This window comes from Bos indicus, chromosome 10 (assembly GCF_029378745.1).
Source record: "Bos indicus isolate NIAB-ARS_2022 breed Sahiwal x Tharparkar chromosome 10, NIAB-ARS_B.indTharparkar_mat_pri_1.0, whole genome shotgun sequence".
In the NCBI taxonomy this organism is placed as follows: Eukaryota; Metazoa; Chordata; class Mammalia; order Artiodactyla; family Bovidae; genus Bos; species Bos indicus.
The window spans coordinates 37,656,618-37,671,284 of NC_091769.1; the positions used below are offsets into that span (position 1 = coordinate 37,656,618).

The 14,667-nt window shown below is 46.8% G+C and overlaps 1 protein-coding gene across 2 annotated transcripts in view; it reads left to right on the forward strand.

Moving 5' to 3' along the window:
- CAPN3 (calpain 3) overlaps positions 1–14,667 on the forward strand; it is a 56,090-nt gene that overhangs the window by 30,107 nt on the left and 11,316 nt on the right. For both annotated transcript variants that reach the window (XM_019968598.2, XM_070797346.1), the window contains exons 3-11: positions 1,288–1,406; positions 2,856–2,989; positions 3,684–3,852; positions 4,644–4,790; positions 6,734–6,817; positions 7,720–7,805; positions 9,972–10,049; positions 12,879–13,039; positions 14,419–14,588. In XM_019968598.2, the coding sequence (XP_019824157.1) occupies positions 1,288–1,406; positions 2,856–2,989; positions 3,684–3,852; positions 4,644–4,790; positions 6,734–6,817; positions 7,720–7,805; positions 9,972–10,049; positions 12,879–13,039; positions 14,419–14,588 (1,148 nt within the window). The remainder of the gene's footprint in view (positions 1–1,287; positions 1,407–2,855; positions 2,990–3,683; positions 3,853–4,643; positions 4,791–6,733; positions 6,818–7,719; positions 7,806–9,971; positions 10,050–12,878; positions 13,040–14,418; positions 14,589–14,667) is intronic.

Here is a 14,667-nt window from a genome sequence, read left to right on the forward strand (position 1 = left end):
GAAATGGCTACCCACTCCAGCGTTCTTGCCTGGTAAAATCCCATGGACAGAGGAGCCTGGCAGGCTAAGTCCATGGGGTCACGAGGAGTCAGACATGACTTAGAGACTAAACAACAACCTTCCTTAGAAGGCAGCTCTGAAATTGTGTGCCATGCATGTCCCTTTGGCATGCAGAATCGATATGCTCACAAAAACTGCTTTCATAACTCGAACTCTTGTTTAAACTGCCCTAGAATAGCTCCGTATTAAAGAAGCTTTTCAACAAAGACAACACGTGCCATGTGGATAAGCATCCAATTTTCTGTCTGGTTAATTAGCTTGGCTGCTTCCTCTGTCTCAGCCTCTTATTTGGAAGGTATTGTCTTTACTGCAAACTGGAGGAAAGTTCTGTGAAGTAAAGTTGGAGGAAACAAACATCAACAGACACAATTTAGAACTTGAGGGAAAAGGGGCACTCAAGGCCAAATGAAAGGAATTTAGCTAATTTGGTCCTGGAAGGAAAGGCTGAAGAGGTTTTGAATATCTGACTTCCTGCACTTGAAGGAAGGCTGCCTGCAGAGCCCTGGCCAGCTAATAACCTGGGCCTTCCAACCGACACACTGTTTCAGAGGAAAGGCTGGCTGCTTGGGAGGTGGGGAGTGGGGAGGTGGTAGTGGTGGTGGGAGGAGGCCTGTGGAGGCTCTCAGCCTCCCCTCTGCAGTCTCAAAGATGCCGTGACATCCCACACGGCACAGCAAAGGCCTTGCATAACCTAGCCTGTGTTCTGTTAGTGTTCCTGGCCTGCCACTTGGGCATTCACACACATACACGCACACACAAACAGGGCAAAGTGCCACCTCCAAATACTAACCAGCTTTCCCTTACAGTACTAATGGGCTGGTCTGATGGATCTCAGATGCTCAGATTCTGCAGTCACATTGCAAAGGTGCAGGGCAGGCAGCTTTCCTACAGGTGTTAGAAAGAATGACCCAATTATGACTCCCACTGCTCAGTTTCCACTGAGGTCCAGATGGAGGTCTGAGCTTATACTGCAGACAGAAGAACTGCCTATAGCCTTCAGGAAAGCAGTCACGAGGGAGCAAGTTACCTTGTTAATCGCATGGTCCAGGGACTGCAGTCACACTCCTTTCCTTGGCTGACATGTCCGTAAGGTCAGATCTGAAGCAGGACAGTGAGAGCCCAGTGTACGCCCTTCTCCAGAAAGCAGAGCAGCTAATGGGGATGGGGTCTCCTTCCTCCCTGGAGGTGTGGGCCCTCCTGTGACCTGTGCCACGTATTTGCCTGCAGGGGACTGCTGGTTTCTTGCAGCCATCGCTTGCCTGACCTTGAACAAGCGTCTGCTTTTCCGGGTCATACCCCATGATCAGAGTTTCACCGAAAACTACGCGGGGATTTTTCACTTCCAGGTGAGGTCAAGGGACTGTAGTTAAGAGGACCAGCGGGCTGTCCACCTACCGCTGGTCTCCCAGGCTTGACTTCCCCGTGGCTCCAGGAAAGATTCCCACCCACCCAGCCAGCTATGGCTGTGGGCAGTGACCCTCTTCAGGCCTCAAGCCTGTGAGGAAGTAGTTGTTTATTTCTTCCTACCCTCAAACCCCTACACCTTCCGTTAGGCCCCAGAAAGGTTAGAAGATATCCTGTTTGCTGGCCTGTTGGTCTATTTTTACCTTTCCAGCTGTCAGGCTTCTGTGTGATAACCAGAAGTCCTTCTCAAGTAAATCCCTAAGACACTAGCACTGGGAATCCAGAGGGCCCTTTAGGCTGCAAAAGAAATGCCAACACAGGTCTATACCCACACTATCATTTACCCCTTCCGGGCTCTGGAAGAAAAGTCTGGTTAATCTGGGGACCAGGCTTCTGGCTTGGCCCAGCAATGAGTCTTTTGGTTTCAGAATAAGTTCAGACACTGGAAACTTTCTGGATCCAAATTGTCCTAGCAAAGAGCCAAACCCCATGCTGTCCCAGAACTGAAATGAGCTTTGTATGTGGGCACTTGTATCTACGGGTGTTCTGAGGCTTCTGAACAGCCCTGAAGGCTCCCAGTGTCCTGGACTGACCCAGATCATCAGTTGATCTTGTATCCCAGGATGGAAGGCCTCAGAAAGTGTCTTCTCTGAAGGTTTAGGATCAGACTCCTGCTGCCATTCCAATGCAGACAGGGCAGCAGGGTCCCAAGTTTTGTTTTTCCCCTATGCCATTGAGCTGCTCACTCCCCTTGGGTATTTAAAAGATCTGAAACCAAAAGGATCATAAACACAAAGACCACACGGATTTTTGCCTTCTTGTTCATAGGAGAGTAAATGTCATTAGAAGGAAATTAAACTACTTTTGGCTTTCTTGGGTTAAAACCGATTTGTTCAAGAAAGATCATCTAGAATTGGGATTACTGGACAGTGTTCCTGGTTTAACCAGAGTATATTCTGGGTCACCTTCCATTTCCATGTCAATCCTTCTTCTTCAACAACCATTCCTACCTTATTTGTCATCAAGAAGTACATAAATTATATGTCACCTTCTCCTAGACCAGTGCTTCTCAGCCCTGACTGCATATGAGGATCAGCTGAGATAACAAATGATACTGATACCTAGGCCCTCCCAGACCTACAGAGCAGAAGGAAAATCTCAAGCCCTCAGATACACACGGAGTACTTACCATCCCCTGTACTGAGCTGGACTGTGTGGGAGAGACATAATGCTTTGTAACATACTTGCTGCCCTCAAAGAGCTCACAGTCCACTTAAAGACAGATTCACCTTCTCTGAACCCAGAATAGTGTGAACAAAAGGAATGTGGGGTAGGGACACATTTCCCACTGGTAATATGAGGATGGCACTGTGCTTGATGCTTCTGTGCAGTTCTGGCGCTATGGAGACTGGGTGGACGTGGTTATTGATGACTGCCTGCCAACCTACAACAATCAACTGGTTTTCACCAAATCCAACCATCGCAATGAGTTCTGGAGTGCTCTGCTGGAGAAGGCTTATGCTAAGTAAGACGGGGATAGGAAATCTTTAGTTTCCATAGTGAGCTCTTTAATCCTCCCTTCTTGGTGGCACTACAGATCCTGGATCCCAGCATTATTTCTCTGGAACTCAAATCCCAGAGCCTTGGTAGGCTCAACCTCCTGAGCTCACTATATATACACATATGTATGTATGTATGTACGTATATATATATATATATAAAACTTTTTATTTTGTATTGGGGTACAGCTGATTAACCATGTTGTGATAGTTTCAGGTGAACAGTGAAGGGACTTGGCCATATGTATACATGTATCCATTTTCCCCCAAACTCCCCTCCCATCCAGGCTGCCATATAACACTGGAGCTCAGAATAAGTGAAGAAAAGCTATGTTGCCTCTCAGAAGCTCCACTCCAGCTACTAATGGCTTTAATGGAGCCCTACTTCAGATTTTGAGTATCAGGAAGTGGGAATAGAAGGTTCCAGCCCCAGTGTTTCTCCTCTCTGTGGCCTTAGCTGGTCACACAGCCTCTGGGGCTCAGTTTCTCTATTGTGAAGAAAGGGAATCATAATATCTGTTTAAAAGCTTACAGAGTTGTTGGAGAATTTGGACAAGACAGCATCACAGGACCCAAGAGTAAAGTCCTGGAGCCAGGGGTACCTGGATCATGTTTCCTGGAACCCTGTGACCCCAGACTAGTCTTCATCCTATCTCTAAGGCTCCATGGTTCGTATGAAGCCCTGAAAGGTGGGAACACTACAGAGGCCATGGAGGACTTCACGGGAGGAGTGACAGAGTTTTTTGAAATCAAGGATGCTCCCAGAGACATGTACAAGATCATGAAGAAAGCCATCGAGAGGGGTTCCCTCATGGGCTGCTCCATTGATGTAAGTCTGCAGTATGGGGTGCAGGACAGGGAGCTGCCTGTTACTGGGAAGACTTACCCAGTGAACAGCAGCACAGGGCTTTCCTCTGGGGCAGGGTGAACGTTCTGTTTTAGGAAGCAGAAAAGTAGCTCTCAACTTTGAAAACTGGGAATTTCTCAAGGGAGAAGTTTCTGGAGGTTTTCAATAAAGATGCAAAAATTTAGGTGGAAATAGGCCTCCGGGGCTGGTGTTTCTCAGTTCCAGCATGCCCCTAATAAGCTGGCCACACACTGGGCTATGGACCTGAACCTACCAGTTCCCTAAGAAAGCCTCCCAGTCATTGAGCTTTGATCAGATCTCACATGTGGGACCCAGGCTTTGTGTTGTACTCTGGGAGAAGCTCAGCCTGCAGTCCACCTCTCAGCGAAGTGGTGTGAACTGAGACCAGAGCCAAGGGCAAGGGGATGGCAGACTGGCCAGGAGATACACCCTCCCTGGGGAGTAGTCAATGTATTCTAACAGTCTTGGTTATCTCTGTTGGTGAGGAAGGGGCCCAAGCTGAATTCCTGTTCCTTCCTCTCCTAGTATACCCAGTAGATGGGAAAGCTTGGGAAGATGAAGCACCCATGGACAAACATTTTCTTTCTGCATCACTGTTATCCATCTTTTCTCCATTCATGCTCTACTTATCTCTCCTCTGTTTCTTTGTCTGTCCCCTCCCTTCTTTCTCTCTCCTTCCCTTTCTATCACCCTCCTTTGTTACTCTCTCTCCCTCTCCTGGACTGTCCCCTGCCCTCCCTGTTGGGCCTCAGGATGGCACAAACATGACCTATGGAACCTCTCCTTCTGGGCTGAAAATGGGGGAGTTGATTGAGCGGATGGTGAGGAATATGGATAACTCGCGGCTCAGGGACTCAGACCTCATCCCTGAGGGATGCTCAGATGACAGACCAACTCGGGTGTGTACTCCTCCCACCTGCATGGCCCGGGTGTGTTGCGTGGTGTCAGACCTTCCTCAGCAGCCGGCACCGCCCACGTGGGCTCCTCCTGGGGCCTTCCAGGGGTCTGGGTTGGAATCTCTTGCTCGCTCGAAGGCTCCTGAGGCAAGGGGGGGAGACAGCTTTTGGAGGGAATCTCTGGCGGGGGAGGGGAAGGGGTTCCTTCATACTCCATGGTCCAGGCAGTTTCTCTGATAATGAATTAACTGGCATAAATATTTATGAGAGAGATTTCATTTATTTGTAAAGTATTTCTCTCCTTCTAGTTTGTTCATTTATGTATTTGACACTTATTTACTGAGCTCCTACTAGGCACTCTTCTAACAAACAAAGAAAATTCTCTCCCATTTGTGTCGGATTCTAAGGAACAAGCAGTTTCCACACACTCCCCCGGCCCCACCCCCCGAGCTTGTATTCTAGTCGTTTTGGAAGTAATACATGCTATACAGTAAAGCAGAGAAAAAATGAACCTATTTTTTCCCTATCTGAGGATAATAACATTTGGCATATGTCCTACTAGGGTTTTTCTATGCATACACCTAATCTAAATCTTTATTTTAAAAATGCAGTCATACTGTATGTACCTCTTTGCAGCATGCTTCTTTTTCAGTTAGCTTTATATACCTAATGTGTCAACAAGAATCACATTCTTAGTGTGTCTTCTATAACATTTTTCGTGGCTGTACAATAGTCCAACATGCAGATAAATTGTAGTTTTTTTACCCCATAACTTATTATTGGGAATTTAAATATTTTCTTTTTCTGTTTTGGCTGTAGTTTTTAAATGTTACAGCTAACATCCTATTAGATACATCTTTGTGTCCATCCAGGACACTTTCCTTTGGACAGATGGCCAGTAGTGGAATAGCTGGGAATGCATAATGTAATGCCACAAGAGTCATTTCAAGTGGTTTCCCTGGTCCAAAACTGAGAGGTTTATGAACCTCCTGCCCCCCTCCCTTTCTGTTCACATGGTCTGGGTCCTCTAAAGACTAAAATCTGGAAGAGTTTGAGATGTCAAAAGCCTTGGCTCCTCATATACCCCTCACTTTGAAAAGGGCTCCAGGCTACCTCTTAAAGCTGTCATATCACCAGGCAGAGTGAAGCCACAGAGATCCATCTAGGGCTCAGTGGGTTTTGGCCATTCTACCCTTCTCCCAAGGATCTCCTGTGGCTGCAAATCTCAGATGGAAGAGACTTCCCTGCTCCCTGAGGCACAGTCATGTCTGAGCAGGACTCTCCTCTAGCTGCCTTGGAATTCTCTGCCTGGGTACAGGAACTTTTAATTTCTTTCTTTTTTTTTAATTTTTTGCCACATGACATGGCACGTGGGATCTTCGTTCCCCCAATCAAGGATCAAACCCGCACCCCCTGCACTGCAGGTATGGAGTCCTAACCACTGGACCACTAAGGAAGTCTACTTTTAATTTCTTGAATATGTTCTAGGGTGGGTGGAGAAGGTGAGGGGATATAAAGATAAAAGGTTAGACCTCCATGTTTCATCTAACCCCCTTTCTCAATCCCTTTCTCTTCCAGGAATAGTCAACCCTGGGTGGGCTCAGGGAAGGGGAGCCTGACCCAAGGCAGCCTCCATCCACCCCCACTTCTTCCTTTGAAAGACCCAAGGGATCCAGAAAGGAGGGCCAGGCACGCTCTCACTCACCTCGTGGCCCCAGCCTCCACATTGTTCTCCAATGGTTAAGGGACCAGCTTGACGGAAACACCTTGTCTGGGCTGCATATTCTTGGCTCTCTTAAAGGGCTAGTGTGGGTCTTCTCATGGCTAGGAGGCACGCTTCCAGAGCATGGAGGAGTCCTTGTCCTCACTGAACCCAGGATGTGAACTAGTGTGAACTTTGTCTCAGGAAACAAGCCCTGACAGGCTGTCCGGTTTTCACTCCACAGATGATTGTTCCAGTTCAGTTTGAGACAAGAATGGCCTGTGGGCTGGTCAAAGGCCATGCCTACTCAGTCACTGGGCTGGAGGAGGTAAGCCTGGCGGGGTATGAAGGGTTAGGACTTGAGGGGCTACTTGGGGGAACCTCCTGAAGTCAGGACTTGGCTTTCTGTGCCCTTTTGCATCTGCAGAATTTGCCTCCAATCAGGTACTCAGGCTGAGTGCCTGGGGTTGGAGGAGACTACTGGGACTTGTAGGTGGATCTTGCCACAAGACAGTGCTCAGTTTATGTTTATTTTTAGTGGTAAAGATAGCAATTGCCCCAACATTTCCAAAGAACAAATAGAAATCACTTTGGTTTTATGAAATTAATTTCATGGGCTCTTGTGTTTCTTGTTTTTCATGGTCAGTAATGATGTTTTGCTCCCACTGGCACATCTGGCCTTAACTGGGTCATGACAGAGACAGGGAGTTTGTCAGGCCCCTTGTGCACAGTTGGGCAGTTGTGCGCTGGTCATAGGGATGGGCAGAGAGAGGCAGTTGTCCACAGCAGCCCATGCTGCAGACAGGAGGAAGGGGCCCCTTTTTCTGATAAATCTACTTAGAGGTGACATTTTCTGTCACTCTTCAGCCAGCAGGGGCATTTTTTTCTATTAATAATTCACGCAGAGACACCTAACTGCCAGCAGAGCCCTACATTATATGCCCTGCCTCCTCCACCCACTCCACCCAAATTTCTAAATAGCCAGATATTCACTGTGAAAATCACTTCTTAGAAGATGGCAAGGTGGTGGCCAAGCCTGACTCCTGTAAGCTCGTGCTAAGGTTCTGCCTTTTCACAACAAACTTGTAATTAGTCTCCTTGACCAATCAGGACAGCTCCCTGTATGGGATCCCTCTCCCAACTCCCACTCCCACCCCAACCCCCACCCCCGTCCCCCACCCCGGCTTCAGAAAGGGTCCAGAGCAAGAGAGCTTTTCCTCTTTGCCCAAGGCCCTGTACAAGGGTGAGAAAGTGAAGCTGGTGCGGCTGCGGAACCCCTGGGGCCAGGTGGAGTGGAATGGCTCCTGGAGTGACAGGTGGGTGAGGGGACCCCATGAATAGGGGACAACAGGACCTGGGACAAGGTTGGGTTGGGGACCAAGCCATAAGAGTACTACAAACGCTTGGTCTAAAATCACCCTTAAAACCAATGATCCACAGAGGAGAAAAGGGGGTGTGGCTCTAGGGAAGGACTGGGAATAGAAGAGGGGATGGCTCCAGAGAAGGGCTCGTGCTAAGGAACAGAAGGGGTGTAGCTCCAGGGTAGGGCTGGGAGCAGAGCCTTGGAAACCTGGGACCCCAAGAGCTTGCTGATGGCCATTGAGGGGAAAGGAAAGATCCTAGAGAGCATGGGCCATGTCCAGGCAGGAGGGGAGTCAGGATGCAGTGGTCTGACTAGACAAGTAACTTCCTTTCTCATAATTATCTATAAAATGGGGAAAATGTTAGCACCTACCTGGTGGGCTGTTACGAGGAGAAAATGTGATGGTGTTGCAGAAAGCTTAGCCAGTACTAAGATTTCCTCTCCCTCACTGGCCCCAGGAAGAGATGCATAAGTCCTTTGAAAGAATTGTACTACTTATTACTGGGAGCAAGTGACTGGAAGCAGCTAAAACAGCACACAGAGGGAGGAAGCTATTGTGAAGGCTCCAGAACCTTCACAAAGCCTTTATTGTTCCACCCCAATCGCTGGCTCCTGACTGCCTCTCTGCAGGGAGAGTGGGCCCTAGAGCTCCTTTATTCCCAAGGGGGCAGAGCAGGACCCCTTAGCTGAGAAGGACCACAACCAGGCTGTGGGTACCCTCAGCCCCTGTGCTAATTTTAACATACCTCTCATCTCAGGGCACCGTAATTACTGGCTTGTTCAGCCATTCATTCACTTAGCAAGTATGTGTTGAGCACTTACTGAATCCCAGGCACAATCCTAAGCACTGGGGGCATTCTGTGAATAGGCAACTTTGCTGGGTAGACCAATAAGGTGCTGATCCTGGTCTCCTTACTGTTCCCTTCTCTTATCCGTGTGACAAATCCCAGACACCTCATTGTGCAGTATGTGTCAGGCCCCATGCTTCTGTCTGGGGACTTAGAAATGAACACAGAGATTCAGACCCTGCCCTATAGGCCTTAAGGTCTAGTGGGAAGGACAGAAAAACACTAATCATTGAGATAAATGCTATAGTTAGGGTCACAAAGCAGGAGCCCTTCTCATAGTTTGAGGGGACAGGATGGTAGCAAAAGGTTGCCTGGAGGGATGGCATTTGAACTGGGTTCTCTTCTCTGGAAGGGTCCCTGGTACCGCATAAGTCTACCAGCCCACTGGTCCCAGTCACCCACAGGGACCCTCGCTATATTCTCCAGTCTCAGATCTTGAGGTCCACTTTCTGCCAACTCCTCCACTTCAGGGACTGGTGACAAGTGGGACTCAGCCTCGGTCACTCAAGGAGAGTTCCCTCCCCCACCCACTGTGTCCCTCCTGCTGGTCTCAGGAATCTCCATCTCCCCTCCGGTATTCCCTGATTCCAAGCACTTCTTCAATCCCTAACCTCTCCAGAGACAATCTAGTTTAGCTTCATTCTCCTCACAAAGGTGCTTTAGTTCCTCCTCCTTTGGGAGAGAGTGTGTAAAACTGCCCAGCCCTTAAAAAATACAAAACTGGGATGTTTTGTGGGGTGGCAGGAGGAAGGAGAAGTTTACCTGTTTAGTCTTTTTCTCAGTAACTCAGACAGTTACTTATTAGATGATGGGCCTGTTCTAAAAGTTTTACATGCAATATTTCATCTCTTGCTCATCACAGCACTGTGAGTAGGTGACATAATCATTTCCCTTTTGCAGTTGAGAAAACAGAAACTGTGACAGGTGAAGTGACTTGCCCAGGGTTACAGCTAGTACTGGTATAATTAAATTGAAATCACAAGTTACCTATTTCCAGGCCCAGCCCCTAACTTGAAAGGGTGAGGAATGGTTAAAGTTTTAATCAGAGAAAAGTCAGGCCCTCATAAACCATTTTAAAAGCTTGGTCTTAATCCTGAGGATGGTGGGAAGCGATTATGGGGTATCAGGTCAGATTTGCATTTTGGTGGTTCACACTGGCTGCAGTTGGGAGAGGAGCTATTTTGTTCATATTTCTCTGACACCTCCTGGCCCAGCTCATATCAGGCCTTCCCTTTCTTTTCCCTTTCATCACACCTCCATCATCCCTCCAGCTGGAAGGACTGGAGCTATGTGGACAAGGACGAGAAGGCCCGTTTGCAGCACCAGGTCACTGAGGATGGAGAGTTCTGGTGAGTCCAGGACCCAAGAGGACTCTGAAGGACTCTGAAGGGATGGGGTGGGCACTGAAATCTCAAACCTCCAACCCCAGAAAGTGGCTGTCAGATTCCAGCCCTTGGGACATCTGAGCCCTATTCTCCAAATCCAGCCAGAGACCCGGCAAGATTGAGGGTTTTGAGAGCAGCCTGAGAGTTATGGTGATGACCAGGCCCGGACCAAGCCACTGCACTATGGCTCCTGTGGTTTTGTGACACTCCACCACACGCACTGCTCCGGCCACTTGCTCTGGCCTTGGTGGAGCTGTTTTCTGAGTGGAGGAAGCCCTAGTTACTCAGCTCACTCAATGCCACTCTCACCCTCACTCTGATCATTTCTACTGAGCCTTCAAGTCTCAGATTAAAGGGAACTTTCTTCTGGACTCACTTGTTTTCCTCAGGATTGGGATTAATTTGTGATACTCATCATCTTTATTTTTTTAATTAATTTATTTATTTTACTTTACAATATTGTATTGGTTTTGCCATACATTGACTTGAATCCACCATGGGTCTACATGTGTTCCCCATCCTGAACCCCCCTCCCACCTCCCTTCCCCATCCCATCCCTCTGGGTCATCCCAGTGCACCAGCCCCGAGCACCCTGTATTATGCATCGAACCTGGACTGGCGATTTGTTTCAGTTATGATAATTTACATGTTTCAATGACATTCTCCCATATCATCCCACCCTCACCCTCTCCCACAGAGTCCAAAAGACTGTTCAATACATCTGTGTCTCTTTTGCTGTCTCACATACAGGGTTATTGTTACCATCTTTCCAAATTCCATATATATGCATTAGTATAGCGTATTGGTGTTTTTCTTTCTAGCTTACTTCACTCTGTATAATAGGCTCCAGTTTCATCCACCTCATTAGAACCGATTCAAATGTATTCTTTTTAATGGCTGAGTAATATTCCATTGTGTATATGCACCACAGCTTTCTTATCCATTCATCTGCTGATGGACATCTAGGTTGTTTCCATGTCCTGGCAATTATAAACAGTGCTGCAATGAACATTGGGGTACATGTATCTCTTTCAATTCTGGTTTCCTCAGTATGTATGCCCAGCAGTGGGATTGCTGGGTTATATGGAAGGTCTGTTTCCAGTTTTTTAAGTAATCTCCACACTGTTCTCTATAGTGGCTGTACTAGTTTGCATTCCCACCAATAGTGTAAGAGGGTTCCCTTTTCTCCACACCCTCTCCAGCATTTATTGCATGTAGATTTTTGGATAGCAGCCATTCTGACTGGCGTGAAATGGTGCCTCATTGTGGTTTTGATTTGCATTTCTCTGATAATGAGTGATGTTGTGCATCTTTTCATGTGTTTGTTAGCCATCGGTATGTCTTCTATAGAAAACTATAAAACACTGGTGAAAGAAATCAAAGAGGGCACAAATAGATGGAGAAAAATACTGTGTTCATGGACCAGAAGAATCAATATAGTGAAATGAGTATACTACCCAAAGCAATCTATAGATTCAATGCAATCCCTATCAAGCTATCAACAGTATTTTTCAGAGAACTAGAACAAATAACTTCACAATTTGTATGGAAATACAAAAAAACCTCAAATAGCCAAAGCAGTCTTGAGAAAGAAGAATGGAACTGGAGGAATCGACCTGCCTGACTTAAGTCTCTACTACAAAGCCCCAGTCATCAAGACAGAATGGTACTGGCACAAAGACAGAAATATAGATCAATGGAACAAAATAGAAAGCCCAGAGATAAATCCATGCACCTGTGGACACCTTATCTTTGACAAAGGAGGCAAGTATATAAAATGGAGAAAAGACAATCTCTTTAACAAGTGGTGCTGGGAAAACTGGTCAACCACTTGTAAAAGAATGAAACTAGAACACTTTCTAACACCATACACAAAAATAAACTCAAAATAGATTAAAGATCTAAACATAAGACCAGAAACTATAAAACTCCTAGAGGAAAACACAGGCAAAACACTCTCTGACATAAACCACAGCAGGATCCTCTATGACCCACCTCCCAGAATATTGGAAATAAAAGCAAAAATAAACAAATGGGACCTAATTAAAATTAAAAGCTTCTGCACAACAAAGGAAACTATAGGCAAGGTGAAAAGACAGCCTTCAGAATGGGAGAAAATAATAGCAAATGAAGCAATGGACAAAGAATTAATCTCAAAAATATACAAGCAACTCCTGCAGCTCAATTCCATAAAAATAAAAGACCCAATCAAAAAGTGGTCCAAAGAAGTAAACAGACATTTCTCCAAAGAAGACATACAGATGGCTAACAAACACATGAAAAGATGCTCAACATCACTCATCACCTTTAAAATTGCTTGCTTAATTGTCTGTGCTTCCCCAACTACCCCTCCCCTGTGCCTGGTACAGTGCTTAGGCCCAGTGGAGGGGCACACAGGACCACTGTGGAGAACTGAATTGCTGCCAAGCTCTTCCAGCAAGAATGCATGAGTTTGAGTTGTTTAATGCAAGAGATACATCAGAACTGACAGTGTTGGGACTTCCCTGGCAGTCTAGTGCTTAGGACTCTGTACTTCTGCTGCAGAGGACATAGGTTCAATCCCTGGTCAGGAACTATCTGAAAGCCACATGGCAAGGCCAAATTTAAAAAAAATAAATAAATAAAAATGTAAAAAAAGAACTGACACAGTGTTGACCCTAAGAAAGGAAGGACAGGGTCCTCTCTAGGACCATGACTAAGCTGCTCTGGACTATTTCATTGTACTGTGTTAGCCCTGCATTCTTACCTTTCCCAGCCTCCCAAATAGTTCTCTCTCTTCTTCTAACCTCTCAGGATGTCCTACGATGATTTTATCTACCATTTCACAAAGCTGGAGATCTGCAACCTCACAGCTGATGCCCTGGAGTCCGACAAGCTTCAGACTTGGACAGTGTCCGTGAATGAGGGCCGCTGGGTGAGGGGCTGCTCTGCCGGAGGCTGCCGCAACTTCCCAGGTGAGAGATGCTCTGGATGGGGAAAGGGTCCAAGCAGAACAAGTTCCAGGCAGAATAATATTAACTAGCATCTGCTGAGTCTTTACTAACTTCCAGACATGCAATGTCTTATTAAACTGTCCCCATTTTACTGAGAGGTGACTTCCCTGGTGGCTCTATGGTAAAGAATCTGCCTGCCAGTGCAGGAGTTGCAGGTTTGATCCCTGGGTCAGGAAGATCCCCTTGAGAAGGAAATGCAACCCACTCCAGTATTCTTACTTGGGAAAATTCTATGGACAGAGGAGACTGGTGGGCTATAGTCCGTGACGTCACAAAGAGACACAACAGTGACCAAACAGTGACCAAACAACAATAACAACATTACTGAGAAGGAAATCTCCATTCTGAGTAGCTTACATTAAGGAGCTGGTAACAACTTTTAGGCAGGTTATTATGTCAGAACAGGACTGTGTTCATTATGCTGAGGATTGAACTGGAGAACTGAGTTAGCAGCAGCTACAAGAGTTTAAGCCAGAGATGATGAAAGCGAAGACCAAGTCAGGAGCAGCAGAGATGGGGAGAAGGGGCAGGTTGAGGGAAGGAAATATTGGTTGATCTGGAGAAGGAAGAATGACTTCAAAATTCTCTCATTGGGAGCCTGAGTAGATGATGTCAATGACATAACATGAAATGCACAGGAGAAAAAAAAAAGAAGGTTTTTTATTTTTGACAGAGTTGGTTGTGGGCTTCTGCAGAGGAGTTTACTTTGGGACATGGGAAGTCTGAGGCATGTGTAGAATATCCAGGTGAAGATGCATGAAAGAGAACTCGATGCACAGATAAAAATGGCACTTGGCTCTATGACAGGGACTCAGTATGTATTTGTGGAAGGAAAGAAGGATGGAAAGACGAGAGGAAGGAAAGGAGGGAAGGAAGAAAGAAGGGATGACGGGAAGGAGTCAAAAGAGAGATTGAAGCTGGGATCTACAGCTTAGGAGTCAAGAGCATGTAGGGAGCAGTTAGAAAGTAGGAGTGGATAAGACAGCCTAGGGACGTGAGAGAAGAGGCCCAGGACCAAATCCCAGAGACTAGTAACACTGAAGGAGTAGGTGAGAAAAGTGAAGCCATCAGCAAAGACAGAGAATGAAAATTCACAGAGGAAGGAGGAGCCACATAGCCAATCAGTGCAGGTCCATCTGTATAAAGGTAAAAAGGCTACCCGCCCCCACCAACACACACACCAAATTAAATAAATGCCTGGATATTTTTTATTTTTCATACATATTTGAGCATGTAGATGAGGAGGCTAGAGATGAATAGGTTCCCTCCGTCTCATCTCCTGTCCTTTCCTTTCTCTGAGAGGCAGATCTGAAAGTGCAATTCCTTTTGGGGGGGCACAGACACTTTCTGGACCAACCCACAGTACCGTCTGAAGCTCCTAGAGGAGGACGACGACCCCGATGATTCCGAGGTGATCTGTAGTTTCCTGGTGGCTCTGATGCAGAAGAACCGGAGGAAGGACCGGAAGCTGGGGGCTAACCTCTTCACCATCGGTTTCGCCATCTACGAGGTGTGCCGTCCCTGACGAGCTTCAGACCGCCTCTTTAGGGAAGAGGCTTTCAGGGGGCTTCCTGAGGGGTTCCCCAGTT